General features: G+C 44.9%; 1 protein-coding gene across 1 annotated transcript in view; it reads left to right on the top strand.

The window, feature by feature from the left end:
- LOC138566660 (inositol-tetrakisphosphate 1-kinase-like) overlaps positions 1 to 27,737 on the top strand; it is a 273,353-nt gene that overhangs the window by 157,033 nt on the left and 88,583 nt on the right. The window contains exon 4 of the mRNA XM_069644218.1: positions 15,304 to 15,421. Coding sequence (XP_069500319.1) covers positions 15,304 to 15,421 — 118 coding nt within the window. The remainder of the gene's footprint in view (positions 1 to 15,303; positions 15,422 to 27,737) is intronic.

Genomic DNA, 27,737 nt, shown 5'->3' on the forward strand with positions numbered 1-27,737 from the left:
ATCCCCAGGTATCTCAGTGTGGCGCCTCTGATGATCAGGCCAAGGCGTTCGAGCTCGTTCTGCTGCTCTGGGGATGGTTCGTGGAGCGGGAAGAGGGTGGATTTGGATTTGTTTATTTTGAAACCAGAGAGTGTCCCATATTCCTCAATGAGGCGTATCGCCCTTGGGATTGATGACAGTGGGTTTACTACATGGAGCAAGATGTCATCTGCATACAAGGCTAGTTTATATTCTCTGCCATTCACCTGCATTCCTTCGATGGCGGTGTCTGCTTGGAGGGCTCGGGCGAGGTGTTCTAGGGAGAGTGCAAAAAGGATCGCCGAAAGGGGGCAGCCTTGTCTCGTTCCCCTCCTGAGAGGAAACCAACGGGAGCACTGGGCGTTCAATGCTACAGAGGCTCTTGGGGCTGTATAGACAGCCTTGATTGCTCGTCGAAAAGTGGGTCCCAGGCCATTTGCTTCAGCGTGGCCTCCAAGAAGTGCCATTCGACTCTGTCGAACGCTTTCTCATCATCGATCGAAAACAGTGCTGGCATGTTCGGCAAAGTTCTGGCCTCATGTATGAGGTGGAGGGTCTTGTGGGTGGAGTCTGCGCCTTGCCTGCCGAGGATGAAGCCTACTTGATCGTTGTGGATTATTGTGGGCATGTGTGTCTCTAGCCGGGCTGTGAGAACCCTCGTATAGATTTCGGCGTCAATATTCAGGAGCGATATTGGGCGGTAGGAGGCACATTGCTTGAGGTCCCTTCCTTCTTTGGGTATCACTGTTATTAGCACTTCAGAGAAAGATTCGGGTGCCACACCAGTCCTGAGGATGTTGTTGAAGAGGTCAACCATGAACGGGAGCAGGGCATTCTGGAAGGTTTTGTAGAACCCTGCCGTGTATCCGTTGTTTCCCGGTGCTTTCCCCGTTGGGAGTCTTTTGATTGCATCTTCGATTTCTTCCCCCGTGATGGGAGCTTCCATGGCTTGTGTAGTTTCCGATCGGAGGGTCGGCATGGATAATTTGGTCAAATAGTCTGTAATCGCCTCTGAACGCGGTGCGTCCTGCGTGGGGTATAACCTCTCGTAGAAATTGGTGAAAGATTCAGGGATATTGGGGGGATGATGGTCTGGGGGTTTGTCTGTATCGTGCACCGTCGGCACCCATCGCTCACAGCGTTGGCCGCGGAGTCTTGCAGCAAGTAAAGCGCCAGCTTTGTTCCCATGCTTGTAGTGCTTTTGCTTCAGACATTGGAGTTTGTGCACGATGCTATTTGTTTCTAATTGCCGTATTTCTTCTCTCTTGACGTTGGCTTGTTTGATCTTATGTACTCTATCAGAGTCCGCCGATTGAGCCATGAGATCGAGTTGGGCAATTTCATTTCGAAGTTTATTTTCTATGAGTAGGCGTTCTCGTTTTTTCGCAGCTCCCTCCCTGATAAGAAGTCCCCTCCATGTGGATTTGCCTGCCTCCCAAACTATGTTGATGGGAGTTTCACCTATGTTGTTTTGCTCGAAGTATTGGGTGATGTCCTGCTCAAACTGCTCCCGAAAGACTGAGTCCTTGAACAGCGTCTCGTTGCATCGCCATTTGGAGCTCATCCATGGTCCGACCATGTAAAAGGTGATATGCTTGCTTCGGTCGTTGCTGCGGCGAGTGCCGAGGTTACATATACGTAGTCAATTCTGGAATACGTGGTGTGGGGCGTGGAGTAGAAGGTGAAAGCTGTCCGGTTCGGATTCATGCATCTCCATGTATCCGTAAAATTGTAGGCGTCCATCATATCTATAATCCGGGAGTGCCCCACGCCCTGCGAAGAGGTTGTGGATGGGTTGCCTGCTTGCCTGTCCATGTCCGGGTCCATCCACGTTTTGAGGTCGCCTCCTGTTATCACTTCCCCTTCTGCCTCATTCATGACCTTGGGGATTGCTTGTTGAAGGAACCAGGACTGTCCGGTATTGGGTGCATATACGGACACGAGTGTGATGATAGTGTCCTGTATCCTGCAAACTAACACTAGCGTTCTACCACTCACGTCTAACCAGGACCTCAAGAGCTCAAGTCGGATTGATTTGCTGACTAGAATACCGACTCTGGCTTTCTTCAGTGGGCCGGAGCCCCAATATTCTGTGCCCAATTTGGCATAGAGTACCCTCCTTTCTTCTCCTTTACTGTATCGGGTTTCTTATAGGAAGAGCACATCTAGGTTCGCTCTCTTGAATTCTCGGGAAACTAGCGACCTTTTGGTGGGGGAATTAAGCCCCTTAACATTGAGCATGCCAATTCTAAGTGTGCCATGCCTGTCGCCTGATTTGTCATGACCACCGATGAGTGGTAAGTCCTGTATATTCGTTAATCACGTCACCTCGGTCTACGCCGTGAGACGCCGCCGTGGAAGTATTCTGATGGTTGACCCAAGCCCAATGGGACTTCAAAGGTTTTTGCATCCCACCCCACTCCTCCCCTTTCAGAGTATTGAACATAATACCCATTGTCTTCAGTTCCAACTTTTCGTGCATCATTGTCCTTGCAAGGAACTGAATCCCAGTTTGATGGCGTCTGAGTTGAACCAGGTGCATGCAACCGGTCTACTATCGGACCGCCTGTGAGGGTCGTGACCATGCAACCCCAATCACAAATACCATCTTATTAACATTTTGAGCCCTCCCCCATTCTTTCAAAAGTCAACTTAAGTTACAACTTAACAAACAACAACAACTGTCATCATTGAATAGCAAATATAATGATACATGCGGTTTCCGGATCCCTTGGCCACCAGCCGAGCTGCTCTGAAGAGAAGTTCGTTCTGAGCCGGACCTGTTGGCTGGGGTGTGCTGGTCTCGAGCACGTTGGACAGTCTCCGAACTATGATTTCTGAGTAGACCTAGCCAGATCGGGAAATCTGTGTGTAGCGCATTATTTGGCATTTTCCAGCGTATCGTTAGGCCGTCTGTATTTTCTGGCTCCTTTGACTTTCTTCCTTTTCGGGCCTCGAGGTCCCCATCGCGCTCCATCCTGTGGTGTTTCATCTTGTGATCCTTCTTTGGGGCCGGAGCCGAGGAGATCTGCGATGCATTCTCGAATATCTTCTTCGGAGCAGAGTGTTATCTTTCTGCTTCCATGTTCGAACGTGAGGGAAAAGGGATAACCCCACCTATATCTAGTGCCTTGGTGTTTGAGCCATTTGGTTAGGGGGTCACATAGGCGTCGCCTGGCCAAGGTGAGCAAAGATAATTCCTGGAAGATGGTTATTTGGGCTCCCCCGAGGGTGAGGGTGCCACATGACCTGGCTTTTGCGAGTATCCTAGTTCTATCTTGGTATCTATGAAATCTGGCCAGGACTGACCTCGGGCCCCCTGATGGGCCACCAGCTCTGTGTATTCTTTCTATTGCGGGTTCGTCAATGTTCTCATCCGCGGTTAGGATTCTGATGATGTCATGTATGGTATGTTTAAGGTCCTCTTCTGTTTCTCCCTCCCGTTCTGGAATTCCAAAAAATCGCAGGTTGTTATGCCTTTCCCTATTTTCTAAATCGTCCATCTTCAGACAGATGTCTTCTTCTCTTTTCTCTATATTGCGCCTTCAGAGGTCCAGTTGGGCTTCTAGTGTGTCGATTGAGGCTTGGTTGTTCTCGACACCCTCAAGTCTCTCCTCGATATTGTCCACCCTGGGTCATTCTGTCGATTTTGCCACCCAAGTTGGCACCCATATTTCTGATTTCGCTCAGGAGGGCGGCTATGTCCCCCTTGGTGGCCACTGCCCCCGTCTCGGAGGGTTCCGCTGATATTGTGCAGTTAATTCCTGGATCAGGGTGCGTCGGGGTGTAGGCGTATCTGGCTAGCTTACTTTTGGTGGTCATACGATGTATGGGTGCAAGGAGGCACATGCCCCTAAAGCGGGGGCACTACCCTCAGCATTTGATGCAGTGGACCGGTCCTGGGGCGTGTTGTGGAGCAGTGTCCGGTGTGTCCTGGCAAGCAAGGGTGTTATGGTGGGAGGAGGCACAAGCCCTGAGACCAGGGGCTCTACCCTCCAACTGTGTCACCCTCTGTTCACGTTGGCTCCATCCTTTGGCTCTGTTGCGGTGTCCGAGGTGTTCCAGCGGTATTGGGGTCGACTTGTAGGCCCTGTTAGGATTGTGTAGAAGGGGGCTCCGGGGCGGGAAGCCTAGATCCTAGCAGAGGCTCAGGAAGAGGTCCGCCCTCGCGGATGGAGCAGCGTCTGTCGCTTGTGGAGTCGGGGCCAGAGGAGAGGGCACAATGTTCGCGGGACGGGCCTGTGCATCGCCGGGTGGGAGGAGGGCACTCACCCGTATGATCGTCCGGGGCTGCCACCGCATAGGCCACAGCGCCGTCGAGGAGAACCGCAGCGCGGCTTAATGGCTCCGTGGGAGGTCAGTGGGCAGAGCCGATAATCCCAGGTTGCGGGGCTCGATGAAGGTGTTGCGCAGAAGGCCTGGAGGGGGAAGCACGGGCTGGGAGACTTTTCTCGGTGCAGACCGCTCCGATTTCTTCCGGATTTTTGCCTGGTGTGTGGGGGTCCGGTTCCTACAGCCTGGACAGCCGTTGTTGCGTGGGTGGGGGTGTCAAAAGTGGGGGCTCAAGCCACTTTTGAGGCCTGTGGGTCGAAGCTCACACGGAGGAGATCCACATCCGTGCGCCCCCTGGCGGCCGATCCACCATCCCTGTTTAATCACACTCTGATATTCAGCGCTTAAAGTCTGCCTCCCCTGCAGATGCCATACTATTGGCTCTCATGAAGGAAACTTCTGGTGAACTGATTGATCACATAACCTCTGCTGTAAATCTCTCCTTCTCCACTGGAGTGAACCCCCCCTCACTCAAACATACCCTGGTTATTCCTTTGCTGAAAAAGCCTTAATCTGATCCTGAGGTGCTTGCCAACTATCGGCCCATTTCTTTACTACCGTTTCTCATGAAGGTTCTGGAAGCTTTGGTATCTCCTCTCCTATTTACTTTCCTTGAGTCCTCTCAGTACATTGATGAGTTTCAGTCTGGCTTCTGGCTGGCAAAAAGAAGCACGGAATCCGTCCTGAACTCAGTATTGGATGACCTTGTATGGTTGGTTGATCAGGGTGGTGTCGGAGCCGTCCTGTTATTAGATCTATCAGCGGCTTTCGACACCGTTGATCATTCTACCCTGATCTCTCAGTTATCTGCTGCTGGCCTGTAGGGCCAAGTTCTCAGTTGGTTCTCTGCCTTCTTGGCCGACTGTTCACATTCGGTATCTCTTTCCCCTTTTCGATTTACCCCGTCTCTATTTTTGGGGGGTCCCTCAAGGCTCTGCACTGTTCCCCATTGTGTTTAATGTGTACATTAGACTCTTGCTGGTTTTCCTTCAGTCCCATGGGTTCCGATTTTATTCCTATGCAGACGACACCCAGATTCTGGTGCGTCTGGACTTATCTCAGTCTGACACAGCTGCCCGCTTAAGGAAGTACCTGGAAGAGCTAGGAGGCTGGATGACCTCGAACTGGCTCAAGCTAAACGCCAGTAAAACGGAGGTCCTGGTTGTAGGCACCACCTCCCCTCACTTGTTTTGGACCAATGATTTCTGCCCTTCCTCCCTGGGTCCACTTCCTATGCCTGTCGCGTCAGTAAGAAACCTGGGGATAAAAATCGCTGCCTCCCTGATCATGGAGGAGCAGGTGGCAGCAGTCTGTAAGACCGGCCACTTTAAACTTTGGGTCTTAAGGAAGGTTCTTCCTTTATTCCTGCTGCTTCTCAGGCATCTGTAGTTGCTGCTCTTGTCTTAAGTGGAGTTGATTATTGTAACTCACTCTATTTACGACAGCCTTTGTACCTGTTCATGCCGCTGCAACTCCTCCAAAATGCTCGGCAAGATCTATTCTTCGCCCACCATTTGGTACTCACATGTCCCCTCTGCTGAGACAACTCCATTGGCTCCCTGTGGCAGCTCAGAGTATGTTTAAATCTATAGAGTATGTTTAAATCTATGTGTATGGTTCACCGGGCCTTCTATGGAATTGGAGCAGAATTCTTGCAAGCGAAATTTGTGCGTTATATTCCTACCCGTGCTCTTCGCTCCCATTCCGCTCTTCTCATAGCGGTCCCCTGGTTTAGGCGCACCCGTGCCTTCTTCGTTGTGGCAGCAAAGGCCTGGAATGAACTCCCTCTTGACATGCGGAAGATTGCTGATCACCTTGCCTTTCCGGCGTAAACTAAAAACCTTACTATTCTAGAATGCTCCAGTTATGCTGGTATTAAGTTGTCCTGGCTTTTCTTAGCGCGATGATGCCCTCAGGCGTGCGTGTACTCTACAAATCCTGTTAACATAACATAACTTTAGATGTGTAGTTTCTGTATTTGAACCAGACACATCGCTGGTTTGCTGATTCTTTCCAGACCATATAGATCTGATTGCCTGGGACGCTCAAGTCCCATAGTGCTTCACAGATCCAATCTAACTTTGATCTGTCACAGGAGTGGTTGCACTCATTGACCTTGCACCTTTGTGGAGTGACTCCTTGAACTCTGGACTCATTGAATTCTAGACACTTGGAACTCTGAACTCCAAGTGCTTTATTATGTAGAACTCTAGTTGATGCCTGTATATTTGCATTTTACTAATATCTTTCACAATTACTGTATACGTTCAGTGACCCAGTGTGAGACAATTCTTATACACAATTGCATTTCTATGTATCTCTTCATTCTTATGTTAATTTGGACTGAGTTTTTGTAGGTTTGATTAACATGTTTGTATTTTACAATGTAGTCGTTTACATATTAACTTATAACATTTACAAAACTCTCAGTTTGAGAACCAATACTCAGTGTCTGTGTCTGTTGAGTTGAGTTTGGAATATATTGGATGTGGGTGTATGTGATCAATATCCTGTGGTATTTAGTGAGGAGATGGGAAGACTAAATGAATTTTAAATGTAATCATTTTAAAGATTCAGTTTAGTCCAGTGGAGCTAAAGTAAAACTGTGTCCCATTGTATTGAATGATGCACTTAAAACGAATCTACAGAGATTGTGTAAGCTGGTGTTATTTGAAGCACAGAGGCTGGAGAATGGTTAGCCCCTATTATGACTAGCCTCAAGGAAGGAAGATGAATGAGATTATGGGGGTCATTATGAGTTGGGCAGTAAGGGATTACCAGCATCGGTAAGAAGACCGGTGCCGGTAATCCCCTATCGCTCAATTTCGAGGTCCCTTAGCGGGAACCGTAAAGGACGTGTGGTCGGACCACACATCCTTTAAGGGTCCCACTAAGGGACCAGGGCGCTAATAACGTGCTTGCCTTTCGCGAGCCCCTTATTAGCACCCTTCCCATTCCCATTGAGCCCTATGGGTGCTCAATGGGAATTGGGAATGGTTTGTTCAATGGGGACTTACCGGTCCCTCCAGGGTCGGAATGGACCGGTAAGTCCCCATTGAACGAGACCGGACCCGGACCCGGTATTGGAGGCAGCCATGGCGCAAATAGCGCCAGGGCTACCTCCAATCTGGGAATGAGGCCCTATGTGTTGATGTGTGCTCTCTGAAAAGTAGAATGGGGTGGATAGATATTCCCAGCGTGGGTACGTGAAATGTTGGCTGTCCTAAAATCATCTGTGACCTCAAAGCTACAACAGGCCCAAAGTTATTTACTTATATTTATATACAGGAGTAATAATGCTTTTTTGATCACAAAAGAATGTACAATAGATAAGAAATAAGATTAGACGTAAGCAGTGAGCTTCTTACAATGGGGGAGTTTGAGGGACATTCTGAGCAGGTTGTGGAGGGGAGTAAATAGAACAGTCACTGGGGACAATATTTAAGTGGACACAAATGGATTAAGGACAACCAGCATTGGACATTTTTAAGTGCAGGTAGACATGTGACCATGATGGGTTAAGTGCTGGATTGGAGGCAGATTGAAGGACAGAGGTAGGTTAGAAGCGAGGAAAAAATGTTAGCTAGCAGGCAGATTTGAGGCAAGTTAAGAGGGTAACTCAGAAGCGAGGAGGTAGGCTTTTAGTTTGGTTCTGAACAAATCCTTGTGGACTGTTTCTTAGATGTAGAATTACATGCAGGTGGAGCAAGAAGAGAGAAAGAGCGAAAGCAAGCGAAGCACAGGGAGGGCAAGGGACTTCAAGGGTAGCTAAGGAGGCAGAGAGGAGATCACGAGAAGGCTTGTAGAGTTGGATAGAGGAGAATAGATACAGTGGTGCTTTACCATGGATAGATTTGTGAATCAGGAGAATACATTTAAATCTGGCCCTGTTTTGCAGTGCCAGCCCATGAATGTAGAGTGGACCTCTTTTTTCGGGCAGAGTGAACTAATTAATTTTACCCAGCATGGGCCAGTTTCTGGAGTTACTACACTAGTTTTAACTAATGTTACGAAAGCAAATGTGCTTTTAAATGCAGTATTTGCAACACATTTTACCAAAAGCTCTCCCTTGGGTATTACTCAAGACTGTGTTTCCTAAAATGTATTACCCACTTGAGATTTTTCACAGGCATATTACTAAGTGGTGCTTTTTCCATGAATCAAGAGAGATGACATAAGTTATGCATTTTGGGAATTTCATTTTAAACACATGTCATTTGTACAAGCCTCTGTGTCTGATATTCTTCAAAGGCTGCTTCAGAAACTGGTTGAGCAAATATCTCAGATTAGATGCTTCCAAGAAGATATTTCAATATTTAATAAAGAAGAGAAATAACGCAATGAGATATTACATAAAGTGTTAAAAGTCATGAGAAAGATAGGCCTGGTCATTACAAATTATAAATGTTTGCTAGGGTGTGAGAGCCGTCATATTTAGTTCATCCCATGAATATAGAAGAGTTCAATTTTACTAGCAAGTGAATTGTGAGGTAGTGTTCGAGAAGGATCAACAAAGATGTTGTTAATGCTCCCACCTTAGGCTGTTGAACTCTGGGGATCGTTCGATTTTCTCTACAGGTGTTGATATGGTTGGATTTGAACTGATGATAACACAGATCTGATATAGCAGGGAAGTTTTGAGTGCATTTCACCTGATATCATTCCAGGGTGCAGAGCAGAATTACTCATTTGTGGAGAGGGAAGTGTGCAGTCGCACCTGGAGCGTTCCAGGTGCCAGATGCAATTACCAATAAACGATCTCAGACCCAAATAACGAGACAGACTCAAAGAATATGGCAAAATACTACTTTATTATCAGCTCAAATAAAGTAGGGACACCTGGTGAACAAACAGATTGCAGCTCACTCACTCTCATCTACATTTCAATTACAAAAGGCTTTATACATCGATGTACATTAGCTATGATGTCATCCGACATGGCAAACAGTAAAAACCTATTGCACGAAGGGATTGGTTAAGGGAACATATATACCTATACTTCAGTTAGCTGTTAGTAACATAATTGGCTGCACCTTATCTGGTAGGCACGTCTTGAACTACCGCTAACTACGTATGATACAGATTAATAACAGAATAACAGCAGTGGTTTGGCTTCTGCAACAATGTTTAGTACACTGCTGCATAGGCCCTCATGATTGGTTGGCATTCTCTCCCAAACATGGATATTTGGCCCGTTAGTAGCATGTAAGCAAAACGAAACCCAGGTGCAGGGAATAACATCAGATCAATGCCCACTTGGCCAATTTGCCTACCATCTCTCATTAGTTAGGCCCTAACCCAGGGCTACTTCTCTGTAGTTGACCTTGCTGGCTGTTCTCTTGCTTGGGACTTTTAAGGGGGTGTAGGTGCATCGCTATCTTCAGTCAAATCTTAATGAATAGGCCTTGTTTTCCAGTCCTCCACCACGTGTGAGGAGATCACGATTCTGACCATTTGGAGCTTTTATTTAGTGCTACTTGTTTCAATTATACTGGGTACTATTACTCCTCTTGGTCTCTGGAGATGTGGTTGCTCTGTCTGGAATATGCTTTCTGTATCTTTGATTGTTCAATACTTGACACTTGCAAATGTTCTCTCTTTTACGTAATCTAAGAGAAATACGTCATGCAAATGTAGCTTATCTTTGTTGACTCCACTTGTGCCTTGCAGTTACTTCTTGATGTGGTATCCTTGATCCCAAGCCAAAGAGATATTTGTTCTTCGCACAAAGCTGTTTTCCAGCACCTGTCAGCTCCTGCAGCCTTGCTCTCTCCCTCAGGCTTCTTAGCTTACTATTATACAAAACCGACGTCTATCTTTTCATCATGGCTGTTTTACCCGCATTATATTTTCTACTGCAGCAAGCGTCTATATTTCTTATCTAGCATGCATTTCTGCATATATCCATCTACTGCATCTCTTCTCACTTATCGTCTTACTGTACACGATTTCCTTCGTATTCAAATAAATGTTTAATTTGTTACTTCATTTACATCTTAATTCTTTAAGTATTCACATATTGTTTCAATGCGTTCTTGTATCTTCTCTTTATGACTTCACTTTCCTCTGGTCTGATTTCACTTACAGCTCTTCTATGTCCAATGGTTTATGCCGACATCCTTCCACCACGTCAGTGTGAGGGTACATTTGACATGGTTGTCTTAGTGCAGAACGTCTCTCGTATCTTCGATGCGCGATTGGGACCATACCTGGTGTCATGCACAGTGCTTTCTTGCTGTTCTTCCAGTACAGCGGAGATGAGGGGGCAGACACTAGAGATGACTTGTACATCTGCCTCTCTACAGAAGCATCATCCAAACAGCCATCAAACATTTGACATTTATTTTGTGGGGTGTACCTTTCAGAACAGGAGTAATCACAGGCCACTTGTTCATGCTTTATCCAAATGTACCAGGGCTAAGAAAAGTGCTATATGCCTTCTTATTTATTAATGTCCCTTCAAAAGCCTTTTGAGTAGGAGGATGTGAAGGCGGACCATTGGGAACTGGTAGCTCAGTGACTTGACACAACAGGAATGAGGAGTAGAACGTCAGATTAATGAGGAATGGCGAGAAGACGGCACGTTTTGGAAGGGTGAGCTGAGTTTTACTCTCTTGTTGGAGGAACTAGGCTGCTTTGAAAATTCAGAGAACATCTTTGTATAGTGCTTGAAATGTTAATTGGAGGGAGACCTTTCCATCCAAAGGTGTGAGAACATGTATTGCAAATGCAGTAGATGAAGTTCATATGGTGAGATGAACGATGAAGAGACATGTAGGAATGTTACTAGCGGTCGGGAGAGGACCTTGCCATGGAGAGAAATCTTCAGGTTGCTGAATGGCATCACGCCAAACTGACGTTGAACCTTGTGAGGCAACAGTAATGGACTCAGACAGAGTAAACATTGTATTGTAGCAATGGTGAATGACCACTCAAAATTGTCTCGAGTGGATAGTGTAAGAGAGGTTAGTTCGAGAACTTAAATTACATTTATTCTGAGTGAGCAAAAGGCACACCTAACGAATGGATAGCCAGGTGCAACTCATGTCTAGAAAAATGATTCATTCCCTGAAGGGGAAATGAGTGAAAGCATTGCACCACCACAATGTATTCTCTCAAAAAGAATAGGCTGGTTGAAATATTCAATAAGACCATTAAGGGGAGTATTCAGCTGGCAAGCGTCTTAGGTTTCTCAGACAGTGCTCTGCTGAGAGAGATGATGCAGTGACATATGTTCCAGGGAAAGTGGAAGATTTGGTGAGCAAGTGTGGAGCTACATTTCCATGCTGAACAGTGTTGGCAATATCATGCAATTTGTGAAATTGGGAGTTAAAAACTAAATTAACTTGCCAAGGCTTGGATGACAAATGGGAAGGATGTAGTCAGGCAGCAGTAGGAGGGAATCGAACACATGTAGATGGGTGTGGGAGAGAAAACAGGTAGCTAGCCCTAGGACCGATGGGAAGGCGGAAAGTGTCAAACATGCAGAGCAATATAATGAGACTGACCGAGTGACAGAAGAAAAGGGACAAGGGTGAACTGGGTGACAAGGTCACCAGTGTTGTTATCTGGCAAGGAGGTCTGGGTAAGTCTGGTGCTCAGGGAGAGCCATCTACCCCGTGGTTTGACCCCAAAAGGAGAAATAAGTGGGATCTCCTAGAACTTCATCAGTCCATCCATTACTGACCCCAAAGTAAGATCCTTCCAAGAGAAGTAAGAACTACCACAGAGCACTGAAAGAGCAACATGCTTCACCAGGGAGGTATTCACGACGAACCCTTTTAGATCAGGCAAAGCACTCGCTAAACAGGACAAACATCCCAAGATAATTGGTCACGGAACCCATGCACATGTTACAGTTTAAGGGCAAGCAGGTGGTGTTATGAAAACGTATGATTCTAGTCATGGTTCCCTGCTGGGAAAGCGATCCAAGGAAGAATGCATGCCAGGCCCACGAGCACTGGCATAGAGCACAGTCAAGAGTCATGAAGATAGCTCGTGGCAGCTGGGAAAGTGCACATTTCAATGTGGAGATGATCGCTCGCGGTCAGACGTGTTTCTCCAGTGCAGGATCACAGAGCTGGATCAGCTGTCCACCATGTTAGTGCTGCCTTATCCCTATTATCTGGGGAGGTGGTGTAACCATTAGGCCAAGGTCAATCATCAGCGAGGAGGAGGAAGCCAGTGCGGAAACTGACCCTCACATCAGATTACTCACAGACACAATCACTTAATCAGCGCTTGTATTAAAGGAGCAGAAGCCTCCAGACTTTCTGGGGGTTAGGATGGTGTTCCAGTGAAAGACTATCAGTATGTGAAGAGGAAAGTAAGAATGAGAATTAGCAGAGCGGAACCTGAGCTGGCCACACTAAGATAGCCAAGTAGCAACAGGAAAGATGGAGAAAGGAGATGCAGGAGACCAAAATATGAAATGGCCAAGACAAACGTGCTGAAGAGTTGCAAAGATAAAGAGAGGGGTAGGCTGGGCTAGTTATGACAGAGCTTGAGCAAAGCCAGGTTGAGGAGTCAGGCTAGATTAGGAGGCCTGCTGAGAAGCTGGGTAACACCACTGGCAGGCATACATCTTACAGAAGCACATTTAGTGTGGCTGGCTGGTGGCCCTGTCCTAGGATGGTGCAGGTTGGGGGAGTGGGAGTGGATGGAGGTCGCAAGGCCACCAGCCCAAATAAAAAAAATCTTGCTTAAACTCTAAGAACCAAAGTAGGGAATTAAGATATGATATGATAAGTCATTTATAACGCGCCTGTACTCAACTGTTTCTAAGTGCGTTTCCAGAGGGTACCCACTAGGGGGTGGGAAAGGTATACATTCTTCATATCGAAAATGATACACTGAATCTCTTACCTATCTAAACATATACTATGAATACCCCTATATCGGATATATTTATGGTGGGGTAAAGGGTTCATTTCTTTTGGAAAACGGTAGGGATGGGTTTTTAGGGGTTGGAAACGGGGTTGAAGGGGCCTCCCCAAAAATAAAAATAAAATGAAAAGAATAATCAATATTCAGGTTTCAAGGTATATGTTTCATATATAAGCGATTCAGTATATAATACCTCGGTATAAAGACATGTAGCCGTGGGAAATAATTAATTATATCAGCATGGCAGAAACCCCTAGTGCATGTTGCTCTGCAATATTTAGAGGCGGTCAACACATCCTACAGATCAGTACAAAGACTAAACCCAAAGCCAACACAAGACCAAGAGCGGACCAAGAACAAGCCATCGACCATGACAATGGCTCAGAACCAAAACTTGGACATCATTAAAGAAGTGGGCTGGGATACTCTAAACCCCTGTGACTGTGAGGGGCGGATGCCCCTGCGTATGTTTGAACTCAGGGTTGGGATGGGCTCTGGACATTAAGACCTATTGTGGTAAACCACTGGCGACAGCTACCAGAATTTGACAACTAGCGCCTTGCTTGAACATCTGAGGGCCTTTTCCTCTTAGGCCCCAGATTCCCAGGGTAGGGAATGGAGGAGGGGACACTGAAAAGCACATGTTTCTGAACATTTGTCATGGACACGCTAATAATGGAGAGAAGCAACTTTCTCGTATCATTCTGTTCTCACTCCTTTTCACATGGAGATTTGCAGGTCCACCACGTATATGCATATTGTATTGTATTATATTGTAGTTGTCATTTATACAGCACCATTTTCCCAATTGTAGGCCTCAATGCGCTGGATGTTCTAGAAATGTGAATCCGCTCAAGCCAATAAATAAGAAGCTCAGAGATTTGAATTCCGAATCCAGTATGACGTTTGGATAACGGCAAAATCGTTTAAAAATGAATTTAATTAAAAGTTCCCACAACGAAACAATGAATGGATTTACACTATTAGAAAAGGGAGTACCTCACGGGCGACATTGCTGCATTGCACATGTGGTTAAGTGCCGTGCAGCAGATGCCAGGCTACGCGGGCGGAAAACACTCCAACGGGGAAATAAATGGCCACTTTTTAGGAACTTGCAGCAGCTGTTGCCTCACTTGACCAATCTACGCCAGAATTGGCATGCGCCATTCCATCTGACAAAAGGATATTTTGGAAAGAGTGGTGTGGATTCCTCAGGTGGGGCCAAGTTTGGTCCGTAGCAAATGTACATCTATAATGGAGGTAGTGAAAGACCTTTAAATAGAACGCTTTTCCCCGACTCTCTGAGCTCTAGTAGGGAGCTCAGTCACTTTTTAATCCTTGGGTTACTGTAGCCCTCTTCCAAACGATAAGTAGACTTCTTTTCAGCATTCCGGCTTCAGGAATGTAGGAGAAGGACTGCGCTCTCCATTGTTCTAGATCTCTCGCCTTTCATTCTCTCCAAACACACTCTTCAATGGAGAAAGGGAAGGATTAGTTCCTAGAGCGCGCTGCACAGGAAAACCCTAAGTCCCACTCCCCTCGTTCCTAACATCGAAATGAGAGCGGGCATACATTGGGTGCAACAACCTATGCGCATGTCTGAACCCCCTCCTTACTGTGGTTAAAAAGCGTGTGCATCAAAAAAGAATTTCAAATACGTTTGACTATTTTACAGCAACCATTACTAACACAACAAACAATGGGTGGTATATGCTCGGTAGCTCAGTCTGTCCTGAAATGGTCACTCATTACACCCCCTAAAAAGATCTAAAATAACTTCCATAGCCCTTCTTTTTGTCCAATAAATCCCCCATGTTTGTTTGCAATTGTTTGAATGAGGATGTTTGGTTACACCATGAGAGAGAGAGAAAGAGAGAGAGTGTGTGTGTGTGTGTGTGTCCACTTGCGCATGTGCGCGCGCGCCCACATGTTTGTTCAAATGTGGCACAATGCCATGCTGAGATGCTTCCCTTTGAGTTCTGGTACCCCATCTGGAAGTGGGAGGCATGGGCATGGGGTGGTTGATGGGTACCGTCATGTGCATGATGAGGTCTCTTGCCCTTTCAGGCTTATCTCGAGACCTCTGCCAGCACCATCTTGCTTGACCCGCTGCCAGCCATGCGAACTCTACTGGATAGGTTTGAATCCTACAGGCTTCTTCACAACCTGCAGTCATTATATCAAGGTCAGTATATGGTTGCCTCTTAACTTACACTCACTGTGAGAATGTGGCTTTCAGTGGCATCATGTTTCCCCTCAGCCATCATGCGCCTTCATCCACTGCCAAGGGATTGCCCATCAGCAGTCCTGTGCTGCCCGCCTAACACTGATTCACCACCACTGACTCACCAGGCTCACATTCACAGGATACCTCTCACCCTCCTAACAATGAGCTATTTGGACCTATGTTTGATAGGATCATCATCTTATACCCTCCCAACAATGACTCAGCCCCATTTACTTCATGGGCAACACCCTATTGGCACACCTTTTATCTTCCCAACTGTGAGTTCAATATTATGCCTCATCTTCTTTAATGCAAAGCAAAACGGTTGTTTACCAGCAATGATTTACAGCAGAGCAAACATGATACATAAACCCTGATAATCAGTTGGTCATCCAATGACATCAGCCACTGGAATGTGCACCTTGGGAACTGGGAACTGTGGGGAACAACGCACAGCTGTTTTCAAAGGAACCACATTAGGGAAGGCATCTTTAGACTTTCTTGATTGGTGTATGGTTATGGAGATGAGGTGCAAGGACCTCTTGAGCTCCCCAGATGTTTGAATCATCACTCTTAAAATCCCCCTCAAAACGTAATATAGTCATAAACAAGTCATGTACCCAAACAACATGTGTCTGGCTTTCAAACCATACATATCGCCCCGATTAATATAAGGACACACTGGTCCTCAATAGAAGTTTGGCGGTAGCCTTGCTGGTAAAACCGTGGGGATGGGGATGCCTGTAGCACCGGCACGGTTCATTATGTGCCAGTGTTTCAGGCATGCTGTGCTCGCGGATGCCTTTCATTCCGCCAGGTCAGACCTGGCGGAATGAAAGGCACCCGCGAGCACAATGCAGAGTTTGCCGGTCCGGATACAATGGTACCCGTAAGCTTACCGGTACCGTTGTATCCGGACCGGCAAACTCGTAATGAAGCCCAATGTTTTGAAAACAGTCACAACGTAAAGAGGGCACTTCCTGTTTATCAGTGACTGAAATGGGTGACCAGGATAGAAAAGAAACACTCCTATCCAACCAATGATGTAAAATATGACTTGCCCAAAACGAAGAATTAAAATTAAAACCAAGTGGCAGAGCCCTTGCCAGCACAATGACAGAGCTGGGAGGGTAAGCTTATTCTCAAACGACTTCAGGATGAGCCTGTAGACCATTTGGAATCATTTGGCCTGTTAGCATCATCAGATGAACGTTCTTTACCTATTAAGAGTTCAGCAGACGTATTTGGCGCATCTATCATTCTGGAGTCATAGTGAAACCTTTTTCAGATAAAAATAGCCTGGCATCAATAAATCAGTGGAGTTTGCCATTATCGCATTGGTTTTTCTCCACCATCTTTCAGGTTTACACCATTTAAGATGCATATGTTACAGATCCGAAGTACACAGAGGGAGTGCCTCACAGAAGACATTGAGGAGGGAATAGCTGCTTAACAGCACGGTCATCCATCAAAACACATATTGCATATTGTAAGAGGGGGTGAAGGCCACTGTTTTCAGGCCATATGGCACTCTGTAAACTAAGCCAGCAAGTGGTCGCAACTATGTGTCTTTGACCATGGCGGTACAAAGGTCTGGCTAACCTCTTGAGAACCAAAGAAGAACATGGATTAGGTGGGAGGAGGGGAAATGAGACAACCATCTGCTGCCATAGTTATCCAGTGTGAACTAGATATTTCCAGGACAATATAACCCAAATAGTGCAAAAGAAAAGATTGACAAAAGGGTGGTCCGTCGTACATGGTATCAATGACAAATAGGAAGCAAGTAATACAAAGCTCTATGAGAAGGGGACACCTCAAAACAACCTATAGCAATCTCCTTACAACCTAAGCAGTGAACCCTCAGACAGGGAGAACCAAGTAAACTAATTTCCAGGCCTAACTAAGTAAGATCTAGACACATCAATAGTGGGATTGTACTTTGGTCTGAAAGGCATCTTAAAACAAGAGACTCAAGGGCTGGAGCCAGAATTGAATGCTTTTCTAGAAGAGGTGAGAGCAGATGTTGAGGTTGTAGTTTCCAAAGCAAATAACCTGGAAAAAAACATGGTTGAGGTGTCTCCAAAGCAAGACCAGGTGACAAAGAGGTTCACATAATACCAATAGGAAGCAGAAGCCATCGTATCTAAATGCAGGGATATAAAAATGAGGGCCTGCAGGGGCAAACTATAATGAAGTAATCTGGTGAGCAGCACTGAAGCTGACAACATCAAAACCTTCCTAAAATCCAGGCTGGCCCACAACAACAAAATAAAAGAGAAATGTAGCTTTAGGAAGGAGATCAATGTAAAACACCAGCAAACATGAAGTTGTGTTTTAAGAAGGCTAATTGGTGAATTGTAAGGTAGAAACGGTGGACATATTTAAGGATGCAAGTTTAACACATTGCAAGAATTAATAATGAAAAAGAGGAAATGGTTGCTGAGAATCAAACTGGTCCCCTCTTGCCTTGTCTCAGTTTAGAACAGAAAACAATGAGGAAACACCACTGTCTTCTATTCTTACAAGTGCTTTTGTCATAGGGAATGCATATCATGAATGGGAAAGACAAGCAATGATCATTATTATTAATATAATTGGTTATTTATAACGTGCATAATACCCAGATGTTTCTAAGTCCAGACCCGGGGATTAAACCTGTGTTGCTCCCCATCGTCTTGTTTCCAAGGAGAGCACAGTGCCTCTGAGCTATCCTCCCAAGATCATGAGGGTGACAATGCTGGATTAAATCAATGATCTTTGTAGGATATAGTAGAAGGTGAAATGAGGGAAATAAATTGCATAGTAATGCTAAAAATCAACTGTTGAGTTATCGGTGATAGCTTGAAAATCAAATATGCAAATCAGGATCAAACATGGGTAAAATAATGTTAGGTAATAGCAATAGAGCAGCTGAAACCGTCTGCACCTCATTATGTATTCATTGTTTTCCTAGTTGTCTTGACCCTCCAATCTCACCAGTTGAGATCAAGTACGTTTCGTGTGTTTCTGTTGGTTGGTGTGACACTTGCTAACCACTCCTTTTCAATTATTCGCAGCCACTCAAGTTTAGTTGCTGCATTACTATTCTCCTCTGTTTTCTTTCAATGTATCATCATGAACAGATATCAAACTCCATGTGTGTTTCGCTGCCCAATGCAGCTTCTTTTTTTTTTTTTTTGCCCCTGTGCCCATATATGTGGTCACCCATATAATATCGCCACAACCTTTTCCCGGCGATATTATTTACGGCGACCATATATATGGGGATGATATTACCTGATACCCCTAGATCCCTAGATGGAGGGTGAGTCAGAGGAGAGGGACTTTCCCTAGGGGACAACTTGCATGCTCTACACAACATTTAGTGCCTCAACTTTGCCTCGCCCCTTACTGGTCACACACTTAGGTTGACAAAGAAGATATTTATTAATTTATTTGTATTTATTTATGAAAATTACAGGGAAGACAGTGCATTTGTGGGACAAAATTGCTTACAAAACTTTTTTACATTGATTTACAGAGCTGAGGACTGGTGTCCTAAACAGTGGGTGAGAGGATGTGGAAATAAGACCAGATAATGCAGGGGGGGTAGAAACATGAACCATGGACAAGGACAGTAGCGCATGATATAGGCATGGGATAGTGGAGGAAAAGTTGTACGATGAAGGGGTGAGAGATAAGTGCAGTGGGCTGTCAAAGTGAGGTAGGGGGAGAGGAGAACAGGGAGATGTGATGCTATGCAAGTAGCTTTTCAGAAAAGAGGAGAGCTAGGAGGTTGGATTTAAATATAGGTAGAGAGGGAGAGGAAGAGCATTCCAGATCAAAGGAGCGAGGAGAGGAAGAGAGCAGAAATGAGAGATAGCGCAAAGAGCATGAGAGGCGGCAAGGAGGTGAGCCGAGGATGATCATAGGTAGTGCGGGGAAAAGTAGGGAGTGAGATGGACCAATGGGTAGGGTGGGGCAAGTCATTGTATAGTTTTGAAGATGATTACATTGAGTTTATACTTTGCCCTCTGTCTCATAGATAACCAGCCTAACTGACAACCAGCTGGGGTTGTGGAGGTGAAGCTGGAAAGGTAGAAGAGTGTACGGACAGCAAAGTTGACTTTGATATGAGGTGAAAAAGCATAGTTGGAAAGGGAGTAGAGTAGACTGGCAAAGCCGGAAGATCGAGAGAGCACTAAAGAGGCGATAAGGTGCTCAGCAGTGTTGAGGGGAGACAAAGTCTTATTTTTCTGTTGTTGAGGAGATTTAGTCTGTCTGAAGTTGCAGATTTGGAGATGAAAAGTGAGAAGCTGTGAGATGGGTCGAAGATAACACCAAGGTTGCAAGCAGAAGCAGAGTAGGGAACATAGTCAGGAGAGAATAGAAGAGGGGGCGAGGAAGAGATAGCCTGTTGGGATGGGAAGTAGAGAACCTGAGTCTTAGTGGAGTTGAGCATGAGTGAGTAAGATGCCAACCATTATTTGATGACAGAGAGATAGAGCTTTTTGCCCATATCATCAGATACGGAAGAAATGGAGAAGAGAACCTGAGTGTCATCAGCAAAGAGTTGATAGGACAGGCCATAGGATGAGATCAAGATGCCAAGAGCAGAGATAAAGAGAGTGAAGAAAAGTGGTTGCAGGACTAACCCTTGGGGAACACCAACAGTGCAGAGGGTGAGTGGGGAGGTAAGGCTGTACCAGGGCATCTGGAGATGTCTGGGGGTAAGATAAGACAAATAAGGGCCTTGTCTGAGATGCCTAGGAGAGATAGTGTTGAGAAAAGGTCACAATGGTTAGCGGTATCGAAGGCAGCAGAGAGGTCAAGAAGAATAAGAATAGATGAGCGCTTAGCATGATGAGTGGAAGAGATGTAGTTGCTGACATTGAAGAGAGCTGACCCAGTAGAGTGCAGAGGTCGAAGGATAGGTTGAAGAGGATCCTGCAGGCTCTGTGTCAAGGAACTCAGTGATTCAGTTGAAAACAGCTCAATCTAGGATTTTGGAACAGTGAGGTAGAAGAGAGACAGGATGAAAGTTGGCTGAACAGTTAGGATCTAGGCCAGCTTTCTTAAGGATAGAGATGACAGTAGCCAACATAAAGGATGATGGAAAATTGGCACTATCAAGCGAGGAGTTGAAGAGGAAAGTTAGATATGGAGCAACACTGGGAGCTATGAGTTTAACTATGTATGATGATAGAGAGTTGATGGTGGCACTTAAAGGGTTAGCCCTGAGGAGAAGGTCAAGAATCCCAAAAGGGTTAGTGGGGCAGAGGAAGACATTGTCATGGGAGAGGAGAGTAGAGGTGGTGGAGAGAAAAGTGCTTAGGTGGGAGTATAGAAGGACGTTTGCAAGGGTATGGTAAATGTTGAAAATGTTTAAAGCAATGTAGAGAGCTAGATCATCAGAGAAAGAGTAGGGGAGTATTTAGGAGGTGAGAGAATTGAGTTTAGAGATTTTTGGAGACACCTATGTTGAGATGATTGAGACAACATGAGAGAGAGATAGAGGTCACATTTCGCAGAGTTGAGAGCAGAGGAGTAGTTTTGAAGAGCAGTCAGGTAAAGTTGGAGATCTGATTAGTGTCTAGATCTTTGCCAAGTGCAAAGATGTTTCCTCATTGTTGTTGTCAGGGTCAGGATGCTAGGTGTAATTCAAGGCCCTGGAGCGGAGGGTTTATGGGTGAATGTCGTTAGAGGGAAGTGATAGGAGAAGGGAGCATTAAGGGCAGTGTTGATGCTTGTGAATGATAAATTGCAGGATGGAGAGTGGTGTAGGTCAGAGGGGTAGGTAGGTCATTTGGAGGTGGGAAACCTGCAATTGGTAATGGAAGTGGTAGATGGAGAGAGTTGGGTGGAAGTAGGAGTATAGATTGAGGCAAAGACAATGGAATGATCCGAGGGACAGGGGGCAATGGAGATATTAGAGTTGGATAGTTAAGATGATATGAGTATAAGGTTCTGGGAGTTACCAATTAATGGGTGGGCAGAGAGTGGGCAGAAGAGATTGTGTGCTTAAGCAGAAGAGAGCTAAGGTCAGTGGATAGAGGAGTGGAGAGAGAGGGGAGGTTAAAGTCACAAGTGACAATGAGGTGATGATGGGGAGGAAGGAAGTCAATTAGTTGGGAGAGGTGGTCAATAAATTCACCATCGGGACCAGATGGCTGAAAGAGAGCTATAATATGAATGCCATAGCGAGCAGAGATTGTGGAGATAGTGTATTTGAAAGATAGAGAACTAGCGGGAGATAGGGGAGTAGGAGAGATAGGAAGTTTGGAAGATGCAAACAGTCATACACCACCACCCCTACCAGTTGGGTGGGTAGAGTTGGTGTAGGTGTAGATAGGGTTATGAAGGGCAGCAAGGGTTGTGGAGTCTGAGGGAGAAATCCAGGTTTCTGTAAGGGTAATGAGGTTCAGAGAGGGAGAACGGGAAAGAAGGAAGTTGGGGCTAAAAGAAGTCTTGATGCAGACATATTGTGCATCCCAAAGAGCAATATAAAGCAATTGAGATGTGGAAGCATGCTGATGTTGAGTCTGCAAAGTAGAGATGTGTCGGGGTTGATGTGAGATGAGGAAGTATGATGAAAGTTAGGTTTGGAGGTTTTGTGAATAGAGACAGAAGGTGAGCGAGAAGAAGGGCGGCATCGAGGAAAAGAGATGATGGAGATAGGAAGTTGATATGGTTTTGAGCAGAGGAGAGATAGTAAGAGCAGTGCATGGTGAGGGCGGGGCTGAGAAAAGACATAATTGATACTCACAAACATGTTGCAGGACATGATAAAGCAATATCTCAAAGAGGCCGGAGGAAAGGCTGGAGGGTAGCCCTTATCTGTTTCCCTTTGCTGGGTCTCCCGGGGCTGAGCCACCCCAAAGCAAGAAGTCAAGTATTGAAAGTGGTGAGGAGCATCCAATGGCGGGAAGGGGAGTGGAGACCACCGGCCTGCGGCAATGGATGAAGTTAAGTACCACCACTTTTATTGAAGCTTCTCAAGCCATGGACTTGGGTTTAACTCAACTGATACGTCACATAAATATAAATCAGGTCTTCACTATCTGGCCGGGACATTATACTGTTGCACCAGTTCACCTTGTTCTGGGTGGAGAGATTATTTTCAATTTTGGTGGAAAACCAGCATTAAACTCATACATATATGTGGTTTTACTTCCCCAGTCATCATTCTCAAAGCCGTCTCACAGGTTTCTGGGTAAAACAAAGTAATTTCAACCCCTTAGGTAGGCCAAGGTAAGGGGCAAACATTTCACACCAACCACTAGCTCACGAAGACTCTGCTAATAATAGCCAATCGTTTTCAACCTCACCTGTCTGTTAACTTGTTCCTTCAGGGGTGCCCTTTAAATTTTCATTATGGAGTGGAGTGACCAATGTGCCTATCTACTAGGTGAAAAAGTCTAGTTTCATTTAGTACAGTATTTTCATTATTCGCTTGAACTGACATGTTATTCCCTCTTTGAGAGTTTTAACCCTGAGAGAGACTTGAGTGTCCATAATGATGCGAAGGGTATGGAATTGTTGTAATAGTCTACAGTAGAAGGGCTATAATGCTACTTGAACATTCTACCCATAAGGATAAAATGTGCTGTTAAAAAAAGGGAGAGACAAATCAGAGAACAAGAAATGTTGGAGCAGAATGGTTAGATTAGCCATTAACGGCTGATGGGTGTTAGCAACAAATCAGGTTGCTCAGGTGGTTGGCTTGAACCACTGGTATAAGCTTCAACTCCAAAGAAGATGTTGGCTACTCACACCTGTTCTCCTTGTGCTGCCCTCTACATAATTCCCTCTCGTGAACCTTTTGCCCTATGCCTGAAACGTTGCATTGAACTGCCTGGATACTCCATTTGAAACTGGTCTGACAACCTCAGTTCATGGTGAAATGCCACTGGTCAGGATCCCACTTTGCACCGCTCCTCTTCGCCTCAATAGACCACCATGGTACTGGCAACAGGTATCTGCATACCAAGGACATGGAGGGGCACTGCCTGGAGTTGTGCTGCCTTCAGTGTCAGAAATCTGTAGTGTATTGAGGAACAGAGAGCAAAGAAGGTAACTGTGGATTGATTATATATTGAGCATATTTCAGTACAAGGAGCTCTCCTGTCCTCTTCTTCTCACTTCGTCTTTCAACCACTGCACTCAGCTTCCTTCCACATTCACCTTCTGGAACCCCCATACTGATACCACACACCCTCCAAAATCCTTCTTCCTATTACTTTGTGTAATCACCCAGATATCTCAGTCTCCAGTATCTTCTTCTGCTTCTAGATCTTCTCGTCAATTCCGCATCTGAATTACTATGTTGTGGAGGCCCCAAAATCCCAGATAGAGCCAGCGGTATCAAACTCAGTCCAAACAAGACTCAATGACGGAGTAGACAAAGTGCAGGCAAAATCCAGCTTTATTCACATCAAGACAAATCTGGGACAGCATACAAGTATTCAAATCTCACTGCTTTAAACATGTTAATCAAAAACAATTGCTTAAGTATTAAAAACATGTCATTAATGATGTCACAACATTATATCAGTTCACAAAACCTATGGGGACTGGGGATAGGTTAGTGGGGTTGAATACATATAGATTCCATAGTGGTTAAACATTTAATTGGGTTACAAGTATCTGATGGCTCCACCAGGAACCACCCATATATTGATAAAGATTAAAATACATCATCTCTACGACAAGTAGCTGATTGGCATACTATTTCATGGGCGGTGTGACACCAAGGATTTTGATAGGTTGCCTCCTTACTAACCAACCTTGGATATTTGACAGGTCGTCAAGATTTGAGCCAGACTTAGAGTGGGGGGGGGGGAGAATTTGACTAATCTTCTTGTGTCTATGTGTAATTTCTGGGAGTATCGCAGGAGCCATATTTATATTCACTGTTAATGAATGGCCAGTGTTTTTCATGTCTAGATCACATGCAAAGAGACTGTGTATGAAATTGAATTACCATCTTTTCATTAAGGATTTAGCTTATATTAATGTATGAGTCATGTTTTCTCTTGCCGCTGTGGGCACTCTTGGGTTATTCTTCATACAGTCTTTTGTCTTACTGTTATATAGCATGTTCTCTGAAATACTTTTGTTCCCTCTCCCTCAGTTGGAATTGTGACCCATTGTCTGTCAAGATTACATCAGAATTCCCTCACGGCCACAACAATCATCGAAAAATGCCACCACTCTTTTAGCATTCACATGTGGTGTAATCAGAAATTCCGCCCAGCAAATCCCGACCCCATCACTCCATATTGGGCCAATCACATCCATACACATTTCCTCCCATGGTTTCCCAGGAATGTCTGTGATATTCATCAGGTTTTTCGCTCTCACGCACACTTTTACAAAGGATACAGTTCCTCATGGTCCTCTCTATTTGTGCATCACATCCAGGGCACCAGTAACCACTTCTTATCATGCGCTTTGTCTTCACTACGCCTTGCTTGATGACCTTTGTGCCCTATATCAATCAACCATTGTCTTATTCCTTCAGGAGGTGCAATTTTGTCACCTTTTTTAAGTATATTGTCCTGAACATCAAGTTTATCTTTTATGTTCCACAACATATCATGCCATTCTCTGTGGGTACTTTCTTATTCAGTTTGTTTGTTTGTTTGTTTTATTATTTGTATTGCACACCGGACCCATAGGTATCAGGGCGCATAGCATAGGATAATTCACAGCTTAGTTACACATCAGGTTAAACAATACATCTTAAGAACACAGTACAAAGAAAAGTCAGGTAGGCGCAGAGGCAGGTAACATGAAAGGGAAAAACAAATACAGTCAATAGATTGTCCAATAACTAAAATATTTACATGGAACAGTGTCATTTCGTTGTGGGTAGCAGATGCGTGTCTAATTGTCAGAGTCTTTGAGCCATTTTATTATGTTCTGGCGGAAATTATGGAAAGTTTGATCTGCTCTTAGTGTGGAAGGTAGGGAATTCCACAGTTGCGTTGCCTTGACTGGGTAACTACAGCCCCCGATTCTAGGTAGCTTGAATCTAGGGACAGCAAGCTAGTTGGTATTGGATAGTCTAGTAGTCCTTGTCGAGGATTTCTTAGTGAATCTTTCTGTCAAGTAACAAGGTGCCGCATTATTCAAACATTTGTATGTAAGTGTTGCAACATTTAGTTTGATTTTGTCGTGTATTGAAAGCCAATTGTTAGATCTTCTGGTATTGGAGATATGTTCACTCCTGGCAATTCCTAGTGCTGCTCCAAGGGCGTTGTTTTGCAAGATTTGGATTTTCTTAATGGTTTGTTTGTTCACACCTATGTACAGTGCATTACAGTAGTCCAACTTTGATAAAATGAGCGCCCTGGCCAAGGTAATGCAACTGTTATTTGATAGGAAGTGTTTACCTGCTCTGATCAATTTGGACATATGTGCTGTGGACGAGGCCAAGGCATTGACCTGCTTGTTGAGAGATAAGGTAGCGTCCAGATAAAACCCCAAGGTTTTCACCTCTTTAGCCACAGTAATAATATTATTGTCAATGTTAAAGGCTGAGTATTTGGAGCTCAATATATTGAGGGTTGAGGTAGTGCCTAGGATGATGATCTCGGTCTTGTCATCATTCAGGCATAGTCCATGGGTAGCCGTCCATGCCTGGATGATGAGGTATATCCTGTTCACTAAGGCCAAATCCTTGTCATAATCCCCAGTAAATGGTAGGAGGATCTGAGTACTAGTTCATTTACTAAGGAGAAGGTTACCAGGTGGTGGTCTGTCCAGATCAGGGGGATATGGATGAGATTAAGTCGTTGCAGTTATGGTCTGCCACCCAGTCCAGTGTTCTACCTTTGTTGTGAGTAGGGTGAAGAGCTCTCTAGGTAAAGCCTAGTTCAGTTAGGGTATTGGTCACATTGGATGCATGTGGGGCTTTGGAGTCATTAAGTCCTAGGTTCATGTCCCCTAGCAGTAGGACTTGAGCTTTGGGTCTTGGGTGTGGTTCGGTTTAATGAGGCATATGCTGGGCGAGATCTAACATGGAATTTTTTTTTAGTATTGGAGGTTTCAGAGTGTGGGTTAGTTCTTTTGTTAGGGCTGGTAAGAGTTCTAATTAGGGGTTCAAATATTTTGGCTAGTCTCGAACTGAGTCTTTTATTTCTTGCAATCGTGTTGCAGGGATGGGAATCGAGCGTAGGTAGTTGTTGAAGATCCATGCTAGGTTTAGCTGGCTGTTCAATGCGAGTTAGGCTATTTGTGTATGTGATGTATTGGGTTATGCTGCAGTTAAGGATAGTGTAGTCGTGAGGTACTGGGAGAATAGTATAAATACAGGTTATGTCTATTAATATACCAAGAAGGGACATAAGGTTCCTTAATGTAAGCATTTTAAGTGTTAGTGGAGCGCTTGGAGAGAATGGTCGGGTCTAAGCTCCAGGGGCAGTTGACCGAGAGGACTAGATCAGATTAACGCAGAGTAGGCTGCCTTAAATCACATATAATGGGCTAAATCAAGTATATGCAAGGTAGGCTGAGTCCAGTTGCATAGCGAGTGCTAAATCAGGAAAGCATATAGCAGGCTGTTTCAAATCTGCACGGGTGGGCTAAGTGTAATGTATAGAGAATAGGCTAAAATCGAAATTACATAAAATAGGAAGAATCGGGTATCTGCAGAATAGACTAGATTCAAAATTACATACAGTAAACTAAGTCAGGTATAAGTGAAGTAAGCTGAGTTTGAGGTTGCATACAATAGGCTGAATCCAGAAATCAGAGAAGGCTGTGATCGAAATTGTATACAGTAGGCTAAGTGAGATATAAGCAAGGCCATCTAAATTCAAAGTTGCATACAGTGAGCGGAATCCACAATAATAAGAGTGGGTTGAATCGAAATTGCATGCAGTAGGCTAAATAAAATATAAGCAAAGTAAGCTAAATTCGAGATTGCATGCGATAGGCTAAATCAAGTTTGGGTGAAATGGTCTAATTCGAGTGTCTGCAGGTTCTGCTGACTCAATGAAAACTGGAAAGGCTAAGTGTGAGAAATACGTAGCCAGGGCTGCATTTGAATGGTAAGGCACATGCTAACATTTACTATAGTGAACAAACACGTTCAGTGCTAAACATGCAGTTAGGAATTGATTACACGGAGCAGTAAGAGCAGTACATATGTAATGTTCGCTCAAGCGCTTTATGATTGCAACCATTTTCTTGTCTTTTTTCAAAGCTTCCGTCTAATCTCCTTTTGGGACTGGTATCTCTATAACTTCCAACATTGTTTCCTGTTCCTGTTCATCCTCCAGAATTT

Source organism: Ambystoma mexicanum, chromosome 2p (assembly GCF_040938575.1).
Source record: "Ambystoma mexicanum isolate Mex_15411 chromosome 2p, UKY_AmexF1_1, whole genome shotgun sequence".
NCBI lineage: Eukaryota > Metazoa > Chordata > Amphibia > Caudata > Ambystomatidae > Ambystoma > Ambystoma mexicanum.